Genomic DNA, 18,433 nt, shown 5'->3' on the forward strand with positions numbered 1-18,433 from the left:
AAATGTTTTACTCACTGGCACAGCCAGATTACGAGTTAGTAGAATGCAGTCTGTTTCTTTCTGGTACAGGCAGGTCTTTGTTCATAAAGACGTTGTGACATGAGCAATCCCATCGCAACAGGCAGACTTTCAATAACCAGACTTTTAGATTCATGCCAATGAAGTTATGATCTTTTAACAGTTCACAAAAGAGATTCAATTTACAGCCATCAAGCAAACAATGTTTTCTACGTAAAGCATGGGATTACAGAAAGAAGAATTGAACTTCGTTTTCATTTTTTGCACAATTTAGCAATTAGACTCAATGGACATTTCACCATAATATTTAATTGTTCTCTGAACTTACGTTGTGTTACTGCATAAATAAATGAGTTTGTGCAGCAGCTTAAAAGCTGAAGCATATTTCCACTTTCTATAAAAATGAATTTCGGGTCATCAAAACCATGAATGATATAACTCTTTGCAAATCGATGCCAAAGAAACTCCACAACATATGTCATCCACAAAATGATGAAAGTACCAGATATTGCAAATAGTAAAATGATAGACTTTCTGCGGCTCTCCATCTCTTGATCACTCTTATTCTCTCCATTTCTTTGGGCACAGAGTCTTTTACGGGCTCTACTTGCCTTCAGAATGTGACTAACAGTCACCGCATTAAACAAAACAATCAGGAAGAATGGGAGACAAGGAGTTACAATACGATCAAACCAATCAAATGCTGTCCATAGAGGTGAAGTATAACGTATATTCTTCTGTCTACAAAACCATGGTGTGTTGTCAATTACGTAAACTGGTTCATGCATAAAATACCAGGGGATATTAATTGAAAAAGCTAGCACACAAACCATTCCTATGACCACAGCTGCTGTTTTCTCAGTGCAATATTTTGTTTTCAGTTTCAGGCAACAAATGGCCACAAGCCTATCAAATGTGAAAGTCACAGTTAACCATACAGAACTGTCTCTGCATGCATAAATTAGTGCAATACTGAAACTGCACACTGGGGTAATGAACATGAAACTACCGGGAAAATAAATAGCTGGAATTCGATTTAATATCACCGCGGTGGTAATGACCAGGAGATCCGTCACTGCCATACACACCAGGTACCTAGTGATACATCTGGAGAGACCGCACCTTCCTCTGGACAGGATCACAATCGCCACTACATTAACTGAAAGACAATGAAATCATGTTGCACAGAATTTATTTGCAGCTAACAAAATATGCAAATTGCACCTCGTGTATATTTACAGATCATTTTGATTTAGAGTCGTAGTCATAGAGTGCTCGTGTTAAACAACATGGAAACAGACCCTTCAATCCCAACAAGCCTCACTGACCATGTTCCCAAACTAAACTGTTCCCAACTGCCTGCACTTGTCCCATATCCTTCCAAACCTTTCGTACTCATGAACTTATCCAAATGTCTTTTAAATGCTGTATCTATACCTGCAATCACCACTTTCTCTGGCAGTTCATTCCAGACACAAGAAACTTGCTGTGTAACAATGTTGGCTCTCATGTCCTTTTTGAGTCTTTCTCCTCCCACCTTAAAAATATGCCCCCTAGTTTTGAACTCTCCCACACGAGGGAAAAGTCACTTGTGATTCACTTCATCTATGCTACTCATGGTTTTATAAACCTCGATGAGGTCACCTCTCAACCTCCTGTGCTCTAGTGAAAAAAAGTCCCAGATTTTCCAATGTATTTATATATCTCAAACCCTGCATTGTCAGCATTGAATAGCAGAACAGGCTGTTGGAGATCAAGGATATCCATTGTAACTGAGATCAAATGGCAAAACTTTACTACTTGACGAGATAGAAACAGATACGTTGTTACATGCAGCTGACATACTTCACGGGCATCTGGAGAATGCTTTAACATTCATATAATAGAAATACATCACAAAAACCGAGAGGGAAAGAAACACAATTACAATGAATTAAAATTTCCAAGTTGAACAAATGAACAAATGAAAAAGTACAGCACAGGAATAGGCCCTTCGGCCCTCCAAGCCTGTGCCAACCATCATTCCCTAATTAATCTAAAACCTAACCTGCCATTTTTCAATCTGCATCACTCTATTCCCTCTCCATTCATGTTCCCATCTAGGTGTCTCTTAAATGTCTTTAATGTACCTGCTTTGACAACCTCTTCTGGTAGTGCATTCCAGGCTGCTACCACTCTCTGCATGAAAACCTTGCCTCGCACATCTCCCTTCAAATTTTCCCCTCTCAACTTGAACCTGTGCACCCTTGTAATTGAAACTTCAACCCTGGGAAAAAGCCTCTGATTATCCACTCTATCTATGCCTCTCATAATTTTGCAGAACTCTGTCAGGTCTCCTCTCAGCCCCATCCTTCCAGAGAAAACCATCATAGTTTTTTTTAAACTTTCATCATAGTCAATCACCTGGAGATTAGGCAACATCCCAGGAACCTTCTCTATACTCTCTCCAAAACTTTCACGTCCTTCTGGTAGTGTGGTGACCAAAAGTGCACACAATACTCCAAATGCAGCCTAAAAAGGGTTTTATATAGTTGCAACATGTTTTGCCAACTGTTGTACTCCATGCCCTGGGAGATGAAGGCAAGCATGCCATATGCCTTCTTAATCACCTTGGCTACCAGTGTTGCCAGGTTCAGGGAACTGTGGACCTGCATGCCCAGGTTCGTCGTAATGTTAGTGTTCCTGAGAGTTTTGCCATTTCCACTATAATTCACACCTAAATTTGATCTTCCAAAATGCATCACCTCGCATTTGTCTGGATTAAACTCCATCTGCTATTTCTGTGCCCTAGATGCTAGTCTATCTATATCCTGTTATATACTTTCACAATTGTTGGCACTATCAGCAACACCACCAATCCTTGAGTCATCAGCAAACTTGCTTATCGGACCACCCATATTTTCCTCCAGATCATTTATACATAGTACAAACAACAAAGGACCTAGGACTGATCCCTGTGGAACACCACTAGTTACCAGTCTCCATTTCAAAAAACATCTTTCCACCACTACCCTCTGTCTTCTATGACCAAGCCAGTTTTCTATCCATCTAGCCACGCCACCGTGAATCCCTTGTGATTTTAGTTTTTGTTTTTAGTTTTTTCCACAGCCCTTCCCTCATCAGTTATCCTCATTACCTCTTCAAAAAATTCAATCTGGTTGGTGAGACATAACCTTCCCTGGACAAAACCATGCTGCCTGTCACTAACTAGTCCATTTTTCTCTAAATGCCCATATATCATGTCCCTCAGTATCTTCCCCAAGAGCTTCCCCACCACAGACGTCAAGTTCACTGGTCTATAGTTTCCTGGATTGTCCCTGCATCCTTTCTTAAACAAGGGAACAACATTTGCTAATCTCCAGTCCTCTGGAACGTCACCTGTGGTCAATGAGGATGTGAAGATATCTGCGATTGCGCCAGCTATATCCTCCCTTGCCTCTCTGAGGAACCTGGGGTAGATCCCATCTAGTCCTGGGGACTTGTCTATCTTAATGCAATTTAGAATTCCCAAAACTTCCTCTTTCAATATGTTGACATTCTCTAGAGTATTCGCACACTCATCCCTGACCTCAGCATAAGTCATGTCCTTCTCCTTGTTGAAAACGGATGCAAAGTACTCATTCAGAATCTCCCCCACTAACAGTGGCTCTATGTATAACTTCCCTCCTTCGTCCTTGAGTGGGCCTACTCTTTCCCTTGTTACCCTCTTTCTCCTAACATATGCATAAAAAACCTCAGGATTCTCCATGACCCTGTTTGCTAAAGACATTTCATGGCCACTTTTCGCTTTCCTAATTGTGCATTTAAGTTCCTTCCTAATTTCTCTGTAATCCTCCAGGGCTTCGTCAGATTGTTGCTGCCTGGACTTGTGGTATGCTTCCATTTTTCATTTGATTAACCTTACAATTTCCCTTGTCATCCATGGTTCCTGAATCCTGCCATTCCGATTCCTTAGTTTTGTAGGGACATGCATGTCCTGCACTTCAGTCAACTGGCCTTTAAAAGCCTCCCATATGCCAGAGGTAGATTTGACCTCAAAAAACTGCTTCCAATCCACATTCTCCAGTTCCTGTCTAATTTGGGTGTAATTGGCTCTTGCCCAATTAAGCAGCCTCACCCAAGGGCCACTTGTGTCCTTTTCCATGACTTCTCGAAATCTTATGGAGTTATGGACACTAAGCCTGAAATGCCCTCCTTCTGAAATATCAATCACCTGTCCTGGCTCATTCCCGAGGACCGAGTCTAATAAGGCCTCCTCTCTGGTTGGATTGTCAACATACTGCCTCAAAAAGCCCTCCTGGGCACAACTAACAAATTGGTTTCCATCCGAGCCCCTGGTTCTAAGGCATTCCCATTCAATAAGGGGAAAGTTGAAGTCATCCACTACAACTACCCTACTCTTTTCACACTTTTCCAGTATCTGACTACATATCTGCTCGTCTGTCATCTGTGGGCTATTGGGAGGTGTATAGGAAAGTCCCAACATTGTGATTGCACCCTTCCTGTTCCTGAGCTCCACCGATAATGCCCCAATGCAATATCCTTCCAATGTATCCTCCCTCAACACAGCTGTGATGTGATCACTCATTAGCAGTGAAACTCCCCCACCCCTTTTGTTTTCCTTTCTGTCCCTTTTAAAAGCGATATCCAGGAACGTTAAGCTGACAATCCTGTCCCTCCTTTAACTATGTCTCTGTCATGGCAATAAAATCATAATTCTATGCAGTAATCCATGCCCTTAGTTCATCTGACTTACTTGCTATACTTCTTGCATTGCAGTATGTGCATTCCAGTCCTCCAGTCCCTCTGAGCCCCGCAAATTCCCTGTGCCTCCTCTTACTCTGTGCTATGCATATCTCTGACACACTTTTGTCCCCAGATCCTGCATTTTCTGGCCTAGCATTCCAGTTCCCGCCGCCCTGCCACATTAATTTAAACCTTCCCGAAGACCTCTAGCAAACCTCCCGTCCAGGATATTAGTGCCCCTCCAGTTCAGGTGCAACCCGTCCTTCCCGTACAGGTCCCATCTTCCTCTGAAGTCATTCCAATTATCCATATGTCTGAAGCCCTCCCTCCTGCACCAGATCCTCCCAGATTTTCAGACTGGTCACGGTGACTGCAGTCTCCCAGAATTCCTCTCAATGACGTCTCTGCCGCCTCCTGATGGCACAAGGATGAAAACACATGGACCTTGCATACGAACGAGAAATTTAAATGGCAGGCAGCTTGTTTGAGGTCACGTATCGTGTTAGAAAAATACAAATTTCTTCTTGAAAGAGATAACTGTGTAATTTTAAATTAAACACATCAGTCAGAATTTCCTGTAAAATTAAGATAATGAATGGAAAGAGAAACAAATCAAAGCTGCGTACCTTGAACAAAAACAAAATCAGATTTCAAATCACTTCCACAACATAATTAAAGTTCTGGACATTTTCACTTTAGTTTTGCAGTCTCTGACTACTTTTCAGCATACATAAATATGAGAAACATTTCATACTAACAGATCCAACAGTTTGCTAGTATAATACAGGCTTTAATATAAAATAGAAACATATAACTTGGAACTCTAGGAAATGCTGACTGAAAACAAATACTTCCAAGATCAACATAATGTAATCACCTCAAATACTTTATTTCATCCAGTGTGGATCTCCGTCCTTGATATTCCAGCACCATGTAATTTTCTAACATAGTATGTGGCCTCAAACAAGCTCTCTGCCGTTTAAATTCCTTGTTCGTATGCAAGGTCCGTGTGTGTTCATGAGCATCCGCAGATTGTCGAGCAAAAACAAAACCAAGCTACAGTGCAAAAGTATGATTTATGGGTAGAAGTATGTAATTCGACCTCTGAAGTGTATTTGGTATTTCAAGAAGTACATGACTGATTTGTTTGTGCTTCGAATTCCCATTGATATTCTTCGAATTTATTGTTTGACGAGAATCTGAGTAATTAGCCCTTCAATCTTTCCAAATCAAAGGATATTTCACAGAATTTATTGTTTGACGAGAATCTGAGTAATTAGTCCTTCAATCTTCCCAAATCAAAGGATATTTCACAGAATCATTTGAGCATAAAATATTATGGAGCAGAGGAGATTACAGGTCACATCGAATTAGTGTCAGCGGAACTCGAACATTCTTTCCAAAAACATTTAACCTCTTAATTGTTAGCCTTGATATTTGGACTACTTAATCTGTCAAGCCAAACACTTCTTCTAACGTGATGAGGTTTTGTACCTTTGTCACTCTTTCAGACAGGATGTTTCAAATTGCTATCACTCTCTGGGTGAATTTTTATTTTCCTTTCTTCTCAACTCCACTCTGAAACCTATTTCAAATACGTTATCAACATGCACTATCCTCTCTGTTAAGGAAAAGTACCATTCCTGCCTATTACATCTTAGCTTGTCATATTTATGTACCTCTAAATTAAATCGTCAGTCAATACTGCGGTTCAACCCTTCCGTAAATTCAACGCTACCATGTAGATTTGTATGAAAACATTCTTTTGTCATTATCCCTAATTATACTTGCTCTAATTTTAAATTTCTGCCTCCACTGATCTGTGCTACAAGGAGAGACAATATTTTTGCCCATATCTGCTGTATCAAATTCTTTCAATATTTATACATAAATTAATTGAATTGGGCAATTAACTAATTTTCATTCCTCAATGAATCTATTGCTCATTTTTTTCCCTCAATATATACTCATACCATAACCACTGAAACTTTGATAAATTTACCTCATGTTGAATAAAACATTAACCAAAATAACAGTTAGTTTCCTAATATTCACAGCTGAAAGTTAAATGTAACATTGAGTTTCACCATGATCAGCGTTTTTGCATCTATAGCATAATTTCAAACTCTCTACATCACAGGAATAGAGACACAAAATTCTGGATGACCTCAGTAGGTCTGGTAGCTTTAGTGGAGAGAGAAATTGAGGTAATAGTTTGAACGCAACGTGGCTCCTCATCGGAACTCAATGCTTTACATTGCCTTTTTAGATAGGATCCAGCGCCCAATTCGACCATGAATCATTTATTCCATCACTTTACCTGGGACAGCGATAGCTGCAAGTGTCGTGTAGTAAGTGGCATACGCAGGACCTCTTGGCGGGGCATGCATCTTCTTTGAGATGTCAAGATGTCTGTTTATGGTTTCTGATGTGTTCTGTTCCATTTACCGAGGGATCCTATTATACCTGAGGCGAACACACCAGAGACACAATTAGATAACATCATTATTGATATTAAATAGTCATTCGGGAATAACAAGAATAAGACAGGTTTGGATTCACCATCATCTCATTTACTTATGGTCATAAACAGCTAGATTCGAATATTTCAATGTGAATGTTGGTTACAACTGTTGAACAAATGGAGTTGCTTACATAATAATTAAAGTAATGTTGGCTACATTCAGCATTACAGTCTTTCATTTTCTTTTCGTTTTCATGACATAGCATGGAGAAAAGTGGGTTTTAAGGAGAGTTGCTGCTTGGCCTGCTGTGTTCATCCAGCTCTAGACCTTGTTATCTTTTAAGGAGAGTTAACGTTTTCTGTACTTAAGCGTTTGGACGGGTTCTTATCCTCCCTTTTTGCCTGTATGTGACTACAATCACCCATCAAACGTTTTTTCTTATTCCCTCTCTGAAAAGGCCCAGCAACTCAGTAAGAATTCTCTCGTAGGAAGTGAAGAATGAAACCGACAAGTGAAAGAAGTCGTATAATTTGCACCCTGAAAGTTAACCAGACCGTGCATTTGACGACCGATGCCAAGGTCTGGAAATTTGTCTTACAGATTCGTTCAGCAGCAACCTTATGTAACGTGCTTTCAGAATGGTACCTAGCAGTTAACGCTGCAACAGTCTCCATTACAAATACCGTATATATTAGATTTGATTGATAGGGCATCTGGAACACAAGTGAAGAAGCAGTGTTTTGAATTGATGTGTGTTAGTTGGTAGAGTGTGGATCTGGTATTCTTTAACGGTGATGTGCTCCGTAAAATCGCATGGATTAGAGACCAAACATGGCAAGGAGAACTACTAATTACTTATTATTACTTAATGCTTTGCCAACTACTGATGATATCAAAGGATCAGAATACAATCCGAATGTGAAATTTCGCTGTCCGATTGAACACCATTGTTGAGTTCTGGATTACAAAGCTGTTAGTCTGAGTTTGCGTAAATTCAGAAGAGGAAAAAATGTCTTGTCCAACTACTCAACAAATTGCCTGTCACGACTGCATGTATCCACGATGGCATCAAGGGAAGTGATTAGCACACAGTTCTTGTGGAGTTTAATGGCCGTATTCACAGAGAGGTATTAACTATTACATCATGAAAGATCGGCATTGTACGATGGAGAGGACAGAAGAAACGGAGGTCTCACGATCAGAACTGCACATTCACGAGGTTTGCAGCAGAACTGTCTTCTGGTCCAACCTTTCACCTTATTCTTCAACAATTCCCTTCCTTTATCACCTGCAATCGTTTAAAAGACCTTGCTTCAACGAGTACTGTAGAAAAGCATGCTAAGGTGAAAACAATACATTGAACGTTTGAAGCTGTGACTACAATAACAGAGAACCAGGAAGAGATTATTGAGACATTGAATTGCAGCAGCATTTATCTGAATCGTAACTCACTTCTTTGTGTATTCAATAACAAGACATCTTGAGTAAAACTGTGAGAGTTAATTTTGAAAGGAAAAAATGATCACCAGTACAAGTTTTTCAGTTGTAAGTTCAATGTTTACATTACCATTTGAATCAATAAATCACTGAACGACAGAATCATTACTGGGGAGGGCCATCGTGATTACTCTGGCACTCTAAGCATAATATTTCAAAGCAAATGGTCATTCAACTTCCCCCTTGAATTCCTCAATTGATCCTGCCTCTATCGCCCCTCCAAGTAGCATTCCAAACCCGGACCACATACTGCATAATTATTTTTTCTCCTTCTTTAAAACAAAAATTAAAGGCTTCGAAACTGGTTCTTTATTATCTGGTTCTCTGGCTTTTCTTTTACAAATGTGAACTTGTCCCCCCCTCCAGCTTTATCTAATCCAGGCAAACTAGTCCTTACGTCTCTAATCTATATTTATGAATTTACTGATGTTTGAAACCGGTCTCGAAAAGCTTTTCAACGGTCCGTCCAATGCATTCACATCTTTCCTAAAATATGGCGCCTAGAAGTGTGCTCAATATTCTAGCTGAGATCTAACCAATGTAAAACCCTTGCCCTTTTCAAAATGGCCTTGCTAATGAAATCTAAAGTACTATCTGCAAGCGTTCCCTGAAATCACATTCACGGGGCCTAGCTTTGGTTCTAATGAGCTTTTTCTGTCCAATTAAAGGAAATGGTTTTGACCTTTGTTTTATTGTAATCTTTAATCATCGTGAGTGCGTTAGACAGGTAATTCTAATATCTTCAGTAAGCAACAGATTGCTAGTTTAGGCCACGGAAACGGTCCAGGCGCTTTAAGCATTCCGTTTCAAGTAACATTTCCCTGAAACTACACTGCATTTTTTCCAAAGGTAGCATGAGGTGCTGCGCTCAGAGCTCAGAAGGCTTGAATGATTACTTCAACCTTTGTATGACATTGTCCACAATTAACGATTAAATATGACCCTCCAAAAGACAACTGAATGCTTTAATCCTATTGAATTACTGTGACAATTTGTCATAGGATATGCCAGCGCAGGCAGAACATCAGCTTGCACCTGATGACAAAGCAACAAAGTTGCATCCTTGCAGATAAACCGGCCAAATTTAATCGAATTAATTCTCATCCTATCTGTCAGCGTTCAGCCATCATGAAAGTGATGCATGGAAAGGCGACGTTAGGAAATATAGCTGCACAACATGTAAATCTTCCCGAAGCACTCGGCTTCAGATAAAATCCAAACATTCGCCCAAATCTGAATTTCAATGTTGAATAAAATAAACTGCATTGGCACCAAAGCTGATAAAAGGCTTCAGAGATGGTAAGAACTGCCGATGCTGGAGTCAGAGATAGCACATTGTGGAGCTGGATGAACACAGCAGGCCAGGCAGCATCAGAGGAGCAGGAAAGTTGACGCTTCGGGTCGGGACCCTTCTTCAGAAATTAACATTTTATAATATTGACTAGTACCTCAGGACGTCGCAATGTACGTTACTGTCTATTAAGTTATTCCGAGATATGGTTTGTTTGGCAATGAAAGAAACAGTATAAAGAGAAGAAATATGAACAGTTGTGGATCAGAGTGCATTGTTGAGAGGTCGTGGGCATATAATAATATTATAGAAAGTTACAACATAGAATGTCATCTCTCACCACGTCACACCTTCTTCAGTTCTTTGAAAGACGCATGGAATTTAATCAAATGTGACGTCCTGCTCGCAACATTTTTTTCCTTAACGACAGCGAAATAAACTGAAGTAACTAGCGTCTGTCTCTAACGTCTACTGGTGTGTTCAAAAGAGCTGATAAAATAGGTACTCAAGTTATATCTCAAACTTGGTTTCAGATTTATTGACATTGTTGTACAGAATTTGTTTCTGCTTTGCACTACATTGATAATACTGTAGTGTGCAATTTCTCTCTGAAATCTACTGTTATTTTGCAACATATGAAGTAAATTTTATCAGTTTACAGTCCATTCCTCTACTACTGCCGCAATTGAAAGACCATCAATCACTTGTTGAACACGTGGTATCCAAATGGTTCTACAAATACTTGATTTTTTAATTAGTCTGTTCGTGTCCAGAAAATCATTCGCTTTGTTTGACGAATGAATCTACGTTTTTTTAAGATGCTCTGATCTCATCCAACTTCGTGAACATTTCTTTCTTATATTGAAAATGCCTGCGCCCACCTCTTGAAATTTTGGAAGCTGATGTCGGCAGAGCACATGAAAAGGATAGTTCGGAAGGCATATGGTACACTTCCTTTCATCAGTAATGGCTGAGACTATAAGAGGAAGGAGGCAATATTGGAGTTGTACAGAGCTTTGGTCAGGCTGGAGTCATGTGTGCAGTTCTGGTCACCTCACTACAGGAAGGATGTGATAGCTGCAGAGAGCGCACAGAGTAGGTTCACCAGGATGTTGCCTGGGATGGAGCAATTGAGCCATAAGGACAGATTAGGTAGGCTTAGATTGTTTTCTCTAGAGCAGAGAAGACTGTTGGTGGGGTGGCGGGGTGGCGGGGTGGGGGAGGTGGTGGAGGCATGATTGAGATGTATAATTTATGAGGAATATAGATAGGGTGAATAGAGACCAGCTTGGTTGAGGATGTTCAATGACGAGAGGACATAGTTTTAGGATAAAGGGCTGGAGATTCAGGGACTTGAGGGAAAGAAGCTTTTTCACTCAGCGGGTTGTGGTAATCTGAAATGCGCTGCCTGGAAAGGTAGTGGAGACCAGAAACCTTCTGACATTTAACAGATATTTGGATGAGTACTTCAAATATCATAACATTCAAGGATATGGGACAAGTGCAGAAAATTGGGAGTTGGGCGCCTATAGCGGTAGTTACGTTACTGCAGACTCAATTTGTTGAGGGGCCTTTTCTGCATTGTATGAATCTATGAATATGTGAGTCTACATCCTTATTCCCACGTAAATAACTCCATCAATGTATGTTGGAATATTCCTTTAACAAATTGATTCTGCATACCTTTCACTTCATCTACTCAAACAAAGTCAGAAGTCATACGACATCAGGTTATAGTCCAACACGTTCATTTGAAATCACAAGCTTTCGGAACGTAGCCCCGAAAGCTTGTGATTTCAAGAAGAACCTGTTGGACTATAACCTGATGTCGTATGACTTCTGACTTTATCCACCCAGTCCAACACCAGCACCTCCACATCATGCCAAACCAAGCCAACATTATCACTGAAGGCACTTAACTCTGGACCACTTCCTGTTAGCTACTATACAGTTCCAAGTTACAGTTTGCATTCAGATGTGACGCAGAGCCTATATGTTATCTAAACATATCCGCATAACGTGACTCCAGTCTGTGCACATTATGGCGAACATTAAAGATCCAAGTCAATCACCATGTTCCATTACTTTGCTTCCTTTTTCAGTGATTTTCTCTTTATGACCTCGAGCGTACTTCCTTCTGTCATAATTTATCCTTTCAATTGTTCAATCTCAGTTGAGCTGTCCTCCCGATTGCTTCACTCTACCACCATTCTCATATATTTTTCCTGTTCTGGCCTGTTCCAGTAATATCAGTATTGGCTCTCTGTTAAGTAACTAACAATTACCCATTTTTTAAGTTTCAGATTTTCAGCACCCTCAGATCTTAGTGTTTTTTTAAATCTTTCCTCAATATAGTATCTGTGAGTGGCTTATTGAGGTGTTGGGTTCCAGCTCGTCTTAAGCAACAAACCTATGCTGCTACAACCAAATAATTATATGTAATATAATGGAAGGAAATGTGCCATCGGTTATGAAAATATGAGTATTGGAAAGAGAAATAACATGGGAATTAAGCGATGCTGGAATACATATTTTGAAATGATGGAGATACAAACAAGTGATGGCAAGTAGTTGTGTTTAATGTGGTGATGCAACATCAGGATTAAGAATGAGGCACACAGCATTGACCTGACAATGAAGGCGTGTGGAGAAGTTTTAAAATAATAGAAGGCCACTCTTATATCGATTGGGATATCACATTCCTTCATCCTGTTTAGACTATTTTCTATTACAGTGCAAATGATATTCTAAAGCATTTGAATTCTCCGAAGAACATAGTATCGGGCAAAATACAATGCTGATACGTAAAACTAAGGTATAAAACTGAGGGAAAAGTGTGTATAATCGATTTTACATGGCAGTGGCGATGACATGAGCATAATACTGATTACCACAATCTGTTCGTTAAGAGTTGAATGCCTAAAAGGACATCTTGGGAAAGTTAACAGATGGCAATATTGGCATGGTGTAGAAGAACCGTGGGACAAAAAAATAACAGCCCAAGAACTGAAAGAAAATCTTGGCTACTAAAACAAAACTCAGAAAAGCGAAATTGTCACCCTTGGTCAATAATTCAGTTTCAGCTTTGATCTCCAAGATGGCGGCGGAGTAGCAGGATTGCGTGAGGGCCCCATTTTGCTTCTTCCTTCACAGCTTTTTTTTTTCTTACTTTAATCCAGTCACCTTTCAGGGAAAGTCGGAGCCAGCACGGGGAACAGTGAGAGAGCGCTGGAGAGAGCAAAAGCGCGAGCCTAGCGTGGGGGAGATCGAGCCCAACTCTTAGGTGATCGAGTGCCCGGCATCTGCTGTGCATTCAGCGCGGGGAGGTCGAACCCAGCATGGAGGACAGAATTTGAAGAACAGCACCTTATCTTCTGCCTGGGCACCCTACAACCCGGAGGACTCAACGTTGAATTCTCCAATTTCAAATAACCTTGCCAGCCAGCCCCACCTTCTGGTCCTCCCTTCCAGCCACCAACCGTATTCTTCCCTCCCACCAACCAACCAACCAGGTCGTACCTATTACCAGTGTCCACCTATCGCAACCATTCCACCTCCACCACCCACCCCCGGCCCTTTGTCTGCAGCTTCCCCTCACCCCACATCCAGTTCTGAAGAAGGGTAATACCTGAAACATTGACTGCTCCTTTCCTCCAGATGCTGCCTGGTCTGCTGTGTTCTTCCAGCTCCCTGTTTGTCTACCATGGAGGAGATCCTTCTGGAGTGCGTCAACCTATAATGGCTAAGCACTTAAGAAGGGCTGCAATGTTTAACTTTTAACTCTATTTCTTTATTTTTCTACGTTTTATCAAGACAGACTTAAATGTTGAACTTCTAATTATATTTCTTTATTTTTCGAATTTGTACCCAATATTTTTGCATCCAGGGTACCTTCGTACCTAAGATGGTACCAGGAATGGAAACAATGCACATTTTTCACTGGAATCCTGTATCCCTGTATTTGTGTACATGTGACAATGAAATCTACTTCCAATTCTAAAAATGACACAATCAGGCGCTTCGATTGAGACACGTATCTGACACTAAGCATTTGAAGAGAGTGAGAAAGGATACAAAAGTGAACAAGATGTGATTAGGAGTGGATCGAGACAAATACACATTTCAGAAGGCAAAGGGTAAAAATGCAAATGTTACAGAAGCATAAGATAAAATGACTTAAATAGTATAAATAAGATCATTCAAAATATAGAAGAGTCACTGAAACTGCAGAAAAATAAAATAACTTGTTTCCACTATTCACAATTGAAATAATCAGACGTTTATGGTATCAGACATGAGATTAGAAAACACATTAAATAATTAAATAATAAGGGGACATGCATTCAATATAAAATCAGGAATGCACCTTATCTACGCGGATTATCGCTGTCAGATTAGGAAGCGGCACAGTGGCTCATTGTTTAGCGCTGCTCCCTCAGGGACGCGGGTTTGCTTCCAGCCTTGGTTGACTGTGTGGAGTTTTGATGTTCTTCCTGTACCTGCGTGTGCCTGGTGCACACGTTTCCCTCCAACAATTTAAAGATATGCAAGCTAACTGCACAAATTGAGAATGGTACATCTTTATTCCTTTGTACAGTTGACATCCTTGTAAATAAATTACCCATGCATCGCATACAACTAACTGCAGATTCATTAGGGGCTGCAACACCTATCAGCCAACAATTAAACATTTTCTAAACGATCACATAGAACGCGCATCAGAAATTTTATTATTTTGTATGTTGACCTTGTGAAATGCTGAGCTGAAGATCTAAGTGACTGTGGATTCTGAGAGCTATTTTGATGCCTTGGTCACTGAATAGAAGTACAAGATTGTTAAGTAAAAGGGAAGTTGAGCTGTTTGAGAAACAGGCTTCAGCGCCACTCACTGGAGACGATGGACAGTGCTGAGATTATACGCATTGTGAACTAGTTGCTTGACAATGTTGTTGGGTTCTTTAATTTAGGAATCTGTTTTAACACATCAGCCAGATGAGCGGCAGAATTTCTCTCACCTTGACCGTCGCCATTTATGTCGAAAATAACATAAAGCCTTTACACACAGGTAAATGTGTGTTGTTGAGCATATCTACTTTGTTGCCTGTATGTGAACAGATATTTGCCACGTGTGCTTCTTGTTAGTTCCGCCAGTTGTGTTTTCGACGTCTTCTTCTGAGGAGGTCCCTATTTCCTTTCCATTCTCTTCGAATTGTCATCATATTACCTTGGATCCCATCGTGCAGACAGATAGGAACGAAAAGACAAAAAACAATAAAAAAATTCGAATTAGTTTTATTGTCACATGTACTCAGGTAAGCGCAGTGAAAAGTTCACAAGTCCCCACTTACAGCGCCATCTTACGTACAGAAGTACCTAGACACAGATTCTTCAGTCCAAGTTCCTTTTAGGGAAAAGAAAAGACAATAAAGAGACAAAAAGAAAAGTTCAGCATTGCAGATTGTATGAATCAAATAGAAAATAGAGAAAGAAAAGTTCAGAAGAATGATCTTTCCAACCCAGTCCATATTGGCACTTAGCCTCCAGTCTGCAGCGGCCCTAGAATCCAGACAACACCGGGATTCACCCTGAGATTCTCAAGCTAGGAGCGTGTAAAACAAGAGCCAAGAATTGAATGCCTCTTTTGCTGGACCAGAACTGAAATAATTCAAATATATTTTGTTGCCATTGTGAAACATCAGGATGCCCTTCTCGAACATATGGAGCATTTTTAAACGCACGTGGGTTCTTTTTAAAAAACAGTTATTATTTGTATATCAGTAAACTGATTTGTATATCAGTATACTGTATTTAATATTATCAGTATACTGATTCGCAGTTTATTTTTGCTGCTAATTTTTTTTTTCTGCAGCGCTGGACTCGATCTACACCAAACAAAACGATCGGATGCACAGGTTCTGCATTCATGCCTAATGTCTGTCTTTTCGTAGCGTCTTCACGCTTCTCTAAGGTGATTTGCCTGATTCTCTCTCCTTATTTCAGCATGTATCTGTCATTAACTGTGTTTTTCTCTATTACACCTTATTTCCTTCTCATTGAGTACTTTCTGGAATGAAATCTATCCCTTTGGTGATTGTTCATAAAGGCAAGATTGTTACAAATTTTGTCATTGGTACTGTATTTCCAAAAGGCAATCATGATGGTTCAATGGAGAAGCTAACTTTTAGTAAAACAATGAACAACTAATGTATTACATTTGAGATTGGGTTCTTCCCTGTTTTGAACAAAGTGTATGTTTGAGGCCACCAAATTACTCTATCTTTCTGCATAGACCTTCATATTAAACAGTCTCAGAGAAAACATAAAATTAAGATATGTAGGAGGTATGACTGAATGTCACAATATGAAATGTAAACTATTCTCTGCTAATATGCTGCGCGAGCTTCTGATAATTTACAGTATTTTCTACAATTATTTTAAACTTAGATTCCCATTGTTGGTGGAATTATGTTATTCAACAAGTGGGTTTTCTTTTTACCTTTCCGGACTGGATGTAATGTTATAGCAGAGATCTTCATGGTTCAAGTTTTTGGACGTCCGCACACTCGGTGTTTAATGTTGACCTGAATTGCAGCATGCGCAACTGCAACATTTGTTTACGTTAAGACACTCTGTATATTGCTGAGTGCGAGATTGGAGCAGAACATCAAAGCGATAAAAAGAGGTCCTCAGAATAAATATCAGCAGGAAGAGAATTGTGAAGGAAGAACATAGGGAAACAATTGTAGCAGAATATGTGTAACTACAAAGGCTATGCAGAACCAGAATTCGTGAATATGCTATGACACATTGTGATCAGGATGAATGAGGGATACGACGTTGTGAACTTTATAAATTGTGGTATACAGAACATTTGCAAAAAAAATTTATTAAACAGTGGTTTGCTTCAACTGAAGTATTGCGTCCGGCTCTGGGCACTAAACATTGGGAAAATGCAAAGTCATTAGAAAGGATCCACGAAAGATTAACAAGACTTTTACTAGGGATAAGGTAGCTCCACTACGTAGACAATTATAAGCATTTGGAACTATTCTCTCCTGCAGAACAGAACGTTGTAGTTTGACTGGAAGTCTTCAAATTCGCGATGTATTGGGCATAGTAGATGGTTAGAAAGATCCTGCTGGTGGAAGGATACAGAACCAGAGAGCAAACATTTAATGTCATCGACAAAACATGCAAAGGCAACATTATATGAAACCATTTTTTTCATGCAGGGAATGTTTAGGATATTTAATACACTGCTAATGTGTGCAGAAGAGGGAATTCCAAAAGGGAATTGGCATGCGGCCTGGCATGTTGCTTTGAAATAATTCGTTATCGATCAGGAGTAATGTGTATTCTTGTTACACCATAGCAATATAAATCTGTTCCAGCCCCATCCACATTTAGCAATGCACCAAGAATGTTTTAGGCAGTTGTTTTGTCATACCTTGTACACTCACACTGACCTTGTCTTTTTTGGCTGTTATTCCTTACCTCCGCTCTTGTACATCTTTTTGACATTTCTGCGCATTTAGCAATTCGGCTCTGGTGCGAACGTTCTCTTCCCAATCCAACAATTCTGAGAGAAAATCTATGCATTTTCTAATTTCAACCAGTAAGCAATCCGGGTTCGTTCTGATAATTTCATATGAGAAAATTGCTGTGAACATCTAATGTCATAATTCATTTCTCGTACAGCTAGGTTTTTAAATTTTAAAATTAACGTGCTGAAGTTATAATCAATGGAATAAACTGAGGCTTGACAAGCTTTTAAACAGCCCTTAGGTAATTATCATTGAAATGCTAGTTTAGGTTTCCCAGAACGCCAATGTTAGAGGGTCATAAAGCTCCTACAGTGTGGAAGCAGGCCATTCAGCGCATCGAGTCCGCTCTGAGCATTCCACCCAAACTCCTACCCTGTATTTCACGTGGGTAGCCCACCTAACCTGCACAACTTTGGGTTGTGGGAGGAAACCGAAGCAACTGAAGGGCACCCACGCAGACACGGGAAGAATGTATAAACCCCACACAGACAGTCGCCCAGGGATTGAGAACTGAATGCAGGTCCCTAACTCTGTGAGGCAGCAGCGCTAACCACTGAGCCACGGTGCCACCCACACGTCTAAAATCTGAAACAGTTGGCTACTCGGATGCATTTACTGTTATTGTTGTAATGCCGTTCCTTGTTTAACGGTGTTCAAAAACAAGCAGAGAAGTCTTTAGAGATAGTAGGAACTGCAGTTGCTGGAAAATCTGAGATAACAAGGTGTAGAGCTGGACGAACACAGCAGGCCAAGCAGCATCATAGGAGCAGGAAGGCTGACGTTTCGGTCTTTAGTGTCGGTACATCCCGTTGGCTTCAAGCGCAGTGATTAATTTCATATTTCTGTGATGAGTTACTTGTGGTGGTAAGGTC

General features: G+C 40.2%; 1 protein-coding gene across 1 annotated transcript; it reads right to left on the reverse strand.

The window, feature by feature from the left end:
- Positions 1–272: 272 nt before the first annotated feature.
- LOC125487521 (probable G-protein coupled receptor 139) lies at positions 273–1,100 on the reverse strand. Its single transcript, XM_048619161.1, has one exon. It carries the CDS (start codon positions 1,098–1,100, stop codon positions 273–275), a length of 828 nt encoding a protein of 275 aa, XP_048475118.1.
- Between the last annotated feature and the right edge of the window lie 17,333 nt (positions 1,101–18,433).

The sequence above is a fragment of the Rhincodon typus genome, chromosome 42 (genome assembly GCF_021869965.1).
Source record: "Rhincodon typus isolate 14 chromosome 42, sRhiTyp1.1, whole genome shotgun sequence".
In the NCBI taxonomy this organism is placed as follows: domain Eukaryota; kingdom Metazoa; phylum Chordata; class Chondrichthyes; order Orectolobiformes; family Rhincodontidae; genus Rhincodon; species Rhincodon typus.

What these genes read in the sequence shown, in the direction of transcription:
- LOC125487521 (XM_048619161.1), bottom strand. Translation starts at nt 1,100, where the DNA reads ATGGCAGTGACGGATCTCCTGGTCATTACCACCGCGGTGATATTAAAT.